At 38.1% G+C, this 4738-nt stretch overlaps 1 protein-coding gene across 1 annotated transcript; it reads left to right on the top strand.

Annotated features, from left to right (window-relative positions):
- Positions 1-474: 474 nt before the first annotated feature.
- On the top strand, positions 475-2715 carry LOC149533268 (cytochrome P450 750A1-like). Its single transcript, XM_089804259.1, has 2 exons — positions 475-1540; positions 1978-2715. The coding sequence occupies exons 1-2, from the start codon at positions 569-571 to the stop codon at positions 2587-2589; spliced, it is 1584 nt and encodes a 527-aa protein (XP_089660385.1). The 5' UTR covers positions 475-568; the 3' UTR covers positions 2590-2715.
- The last annotated feature ends 2023 nt before the right edge of the window (positions 2716-4738 follow it).

Consider the following 4738-nt stretch of genomic DNA (forward strand, 5'->3'; position numbering starts at 1 on the left):
CCGATTCTTGTTTCAGAGGTTTATGACAGCACATGGTTGTCTGCCCTCCGAACGTACCTCCCTCTTTACAAATGTCTGTCTGCCTTCCACGGTGGCGAAAATTGAGCTCTTGCGAGTGGATATTGGTACCTGACGTTCCTAAATTTTATTAATTGAATTAAAATTCACAGACAGTACATCTGCAAGTTTTAAATTGATTAATAAATGTTAAAAAATGTCACGTCCCTTGCAAGTCATCACTGTTCGTGAATTCGATGGTTCATGTTTAAGATCTTTTATGTGGTTGGGCAATACCTATCAATACCTACCTGGCATTTGTCGTCGATCAATTTGAGCTAAATATAAAAAGATTTCTTTTTAACGAAGTTTAAAAGCTTTACCTTTTTCTGTTAATAGTGATTAGATCGCGAATTTAAAAAAAACAATACCCAGTTTTAATTTATAAGAAAAATCACTTTTAAAAATCCATTTTTTAAGGTCGTTTATCCACCACCACGAAAACAATGAAGTGGTGCCTAACAGAAGGGTAATTCTTAGATAGAGGAGGGATTCTGAATGGTTGTTTCAGATGGCTTTTTCAGAGTTTCCTGCATTTTGGCACGCAACAGGCCGTCTGATTAAAGAGGGCGCGTATGCTCCTGCAACAGCTACGGTGTGCGCACTCGTTGTTTTCTTGTGGGTTTTATACAGATTTACAGTGCAAAGGCAAAATACATTGAGATTGAGATTGAAGGTGCCCCCTGGACCGTTACCATGGCCTATTATCGGAAACCTGAACCAGCTGAAAAAGCTTCCTCATCGTGATCTTCATGAACTTGGTAAGAAGTACGGACCCATTATGTTGCTGAAATTGGGTTCCTTTCCCACTATTGTGGTTTCCTCTTCTGCAATGGCGAAGGAGTTCTTGAAAACCCATGATGCGGTTTTCGCCAGCCGGCCTCTCACTGCTGCAGGAAAATACATTGGCTATAATTTCAAGGATGTGGCATTTGCTCCTTATGGACCTTATCGGAGACACATGAGGAAGCTGTGCGTGGTAGAATTATTCAACAGCAAAAGGATCGAGTCCTTCAGATGCATTCGAGAGGAAGAGATGATTTCCACAGTTCCTTCAGTGTGGGAGATGTCTGCGCACGGTAAGACTCCTGTGAATCTCACCAACATGTTTTCGTCCTTTGTGCAGGCGGTCATGTGGCGAATTCTTTCCGGTACCAAAATCTCTTCTCGCGGTGGCGATGGTGAAGGCGAAGAGATAAAGAAGCTTGCAACAGAGTTCGCAGCCACAGCAGGAGCTGTCAATATTGGGGACTTCATTCCTTACCTTGACTGCCTTGATTTTAATGGAGTGAAGCGGCGCATGAAAAAGGCACACACTTCTATGGACCGAGTGATAAGAAAGATTATAGAGGAAAATCAGCAGCGCCGGAGGAAATTAAAGGAGGAGCAGTTTGTTCCAGAGAACATCATTGACGTGCTCTTGGAAATGGAGACTTTCGATGGAGTGGAGATCACAGAAGAGACCATTAGAGCCATTGTCTTTGTAAGCATAAACCTTCTTATTCATAATACAAACCCTAATCCTAACCATACTTGTTTTGAAAAATAGTTTTGGATTAATGAGTTTGACTAAATAAAATTTATGTTAACTAAACAGTCTTAGTGGTCGCCTTTACTGATTGGTAACTCACAGGTTAAGTATCTTTTGAGTTGCCTTACAAGTCTGAACCCTCTATCGAATTTATGTTAATTACTACTAAAAAAATATGAATCAAGGTTTATGTGAACTACACAGTTGATTTCTAAAAGCAATTAATTTGGTTTTTTTTTTTTATCAGTGAACTTTTCCAAAGAATACCCATTAAAATATTTAAGAATATCGATTACAATTTTGTTTAAAGGAATATAAAAATTCCGTTTTCATGTTAGTGACAATGTTATATTCTTTTTGGTTCTAACATGATTGTTTATCTATCATAGGATATTTTTGTGGCTGGAATTGAAACGACTTCGGTTACTTTAGATTGGGCAATGAGTGCAGTTCTCAAAAACCCGGGAGTGGCACAGAAAATGCAAGAGGAAATCGAATCAGTGGTAGGAAGAGAGAGAAGTGTTAACGAGGCTGACGTGGCGAAGATGGAGTACGTGCAGTGTGTGGTGAAGGAGACGCTGAGGTTATATCCAACGGCACCATTGCTGGTTCCTCACGAATCAACACAGAATTGTATAGTTGGGGAATATTTCATTCCTGAGAGAAGCAGACTTATCATCAACGCCTGGGCCATTGGGAGAGATCCGTCAGTGTGGGAGGACCCTCTGGAATTTAGGCCGGAGAGATTTATGGGTAAAAACGTTGATATTGTGAGAGACAAAAACATGTTTGATATGTTGCCGTTTGGAGCAGGGAGGAGAGGATGCCCGGGTGCAGGCATGGCCATGGTTACCATCAGCTTTGTTTTGGCTCAACTCATCCACTGCTTTGAGTGGAATGTGGAAGGAGATCTCGACATGACGGAAAACTTTGGAGCCACCACGTTTCGGAGTGTTGACCTTCTGGCTCGTCCTGCCTTGAGGTTATCCCCTTGTCCTTAAATTATCATATCCACCATTTCAAAGTAACAATCCAGGTCCTCCTTATGTCTTTCAGGAAACCATTTCAGTACTTCATATCTCTAATATTATGTTCTGCAATGTCTTTCGTTCTCATCTACTTTCATAGATCATGTATTTTAAAATTGTTATACGATCACTTTACATTTTGCATTTTCTAGTGAGCTTTTCTTATATTGCTAATTATACAAATGATTAGGATCCTGATAAATAGTTTTATTAATGTATTATTAACATAATAACAATAATAATGATTGTAATATATTTGGTTTGTTTTTATCTAGTTTAATAGGACATATTTTTGCATTTTTATATAAGTTTCTATTGTTGTCTTCTAATAATAAAGCTATTGTATGTACTTGAAATATCATTTTATTTTGTAATTACAAAATTACTGGAATTTTGATAACAGATAAAGTTTTAATAAATTATTCATGTATTGAATTAATTTATTAATAATTAATTTTATAATTAAAAATAATTACAAGTAAAGTATTAGTACAAATTCTAGATTTAGTATAAATTAAAATGCGATTACTTAAGAAATTAACAAGTTGTTCTAGTCAAGTCCTACATTGTCTATTTTAACCTATTTTACTAAACCACGTATGAATTCATCTCCCAAACTTTCCCCTTCATTTTTGGGAGAACTCTTGCTTTGAGACTGTAGACAATTCTATTGGTTATTTTTTAAAGATGGATGTGGCTAAATTCATGGAGATGAGTCAATCTACTTGTACTTGCATTTTTGGTGACTTTGACATTGCCATGTGGCTTTTGGGTGGCGTGGTTCTCATGGTCAAAATAGGCCATGGACCCAATCACTAGATTTTGAGGGCTCCCACTTCACATGCAAGCGGCTCTTCTTTAATGGCCATCTGGTCATTGGTTGCACTCTTTCACAATCTAAAGTGAACTTCTACTTGATGGAAGCATGTTTATGATTTGCATTTGATTATCTTGGCCATTGACAAATCTCCTCAAATTGATTTTCTCCCACCCTTGCATGATGCTCCTCCTTCTCTACCTCCCTCCGTCCAAATGGAAATGCTTCTAGTTGTTGTTTTAGGCCCCTCTTACAATGCTTCTATTGCTAGTGCTCCCAATCCATCTGGTGGCATTAACTCTGCTTCATTTGCTACTATCATTGCTCTGCCTTAGCTATTGTTAGTCGACATTGTTATCACCCTATACCTATTGTTAGTCAACATTGTTAGCACTCTAGTCATCTCGACAATGTTGATTTGCTCTCGTTGAAGCTCCAACCATAGAAACTCCCACCTCCTAATACTACTAGATAATATTATTTGGATGGTTGTTTGTTGACAATGGAATTCTAATAATCTCTCACCGTACTTCCAATGTTGTAGGTTACTCGCCTACTCATAGTCGATGTGGGTTAAAAAAAAAATTACTACTAGTATGCTGTCAATAATCTACTCTTAACTTTGTTTCAATTTCCTTTAGCACCTTTGTATTGTTGTGTAATGTAATTTCAGAAGGTAGGAATCGGATATCAGTACTTGTAATCTTTAGACAGCGGTTTATAGGAACTGATATAGATTTTTTTAATCATATCTGTTGAAATGGCCATAATTACCATACCAAAATTTCCAGCACTACTGTCAATGAGAGCGACGGGTTGGCTGTGTTCATGCAAACCAGCCCCGCACGTAAGACGTAAAATATTTGTTCTATGCAATTATCTACGACCGTTCACTCATCCAGCATTTTTTCCTCTTCCTCGCCTGACTCATGATGTCCACGTCCATCCATACTCTGCCTCACCCTTCGCTGTCATCCTGCTGTACTCCACTTTTCTCATTCACCATAATTAAATAATGAGTTAAGAAACAAGGGAAACTAGAGTATCAGAATTCGAAGGACAGAACTTATTGTTACCTATGGCGACCCTACGTAACCAGATTCCAAGACGTCTGGATATGCCAAAAGTCTGAAATTTTAAGCTCATAAATGTCATCCACCATGATATTGGTAGGTTTGACGTCCTTTTTGATGGAGTGAAACAATCAAGTTATCTTCATTCACTTTTTACCCAACTTTCTACGTAACGAGTCTCCTTTATTCGACATTGAGAAATCCGCTGCCATCGGTTACTGAAAAATTCAAT

Source organism: Cupressus sempervirens, chromosome 10 (assembly GCF_028749045.1).
Source record: "Cupressus sempervirens isolate cs-2001-9-10 chromosome 10, ASM2874904v1, whole genome shotgun sequence".
Taxonomy (NCBI): Eukaryota; Viridiplantae; Streptophyta; class Pinopsida; order Cupressales; family Cupressaceae; genus Cupressus; species Cupressus sempervirens.

What these genes read in the sequence shown, in the direction of transcription:
- LOC149533268 (XM_089804259.1), top strand. Translation starts at nt 569, where the DNA reads ATGGCTTTTTCAGAGTTTCCTGCATTTTGGCACGCAACAGGCCGTCTG. An exon ending in CCATTAGAGCCATTGTCTTT is followed by an intron (nt 1,541 to 1,977) that starts GTAAGCATAAAC and finishes TATCTATCATAG; the next exon opens with GATATTTTTGTGGCTGGAAT.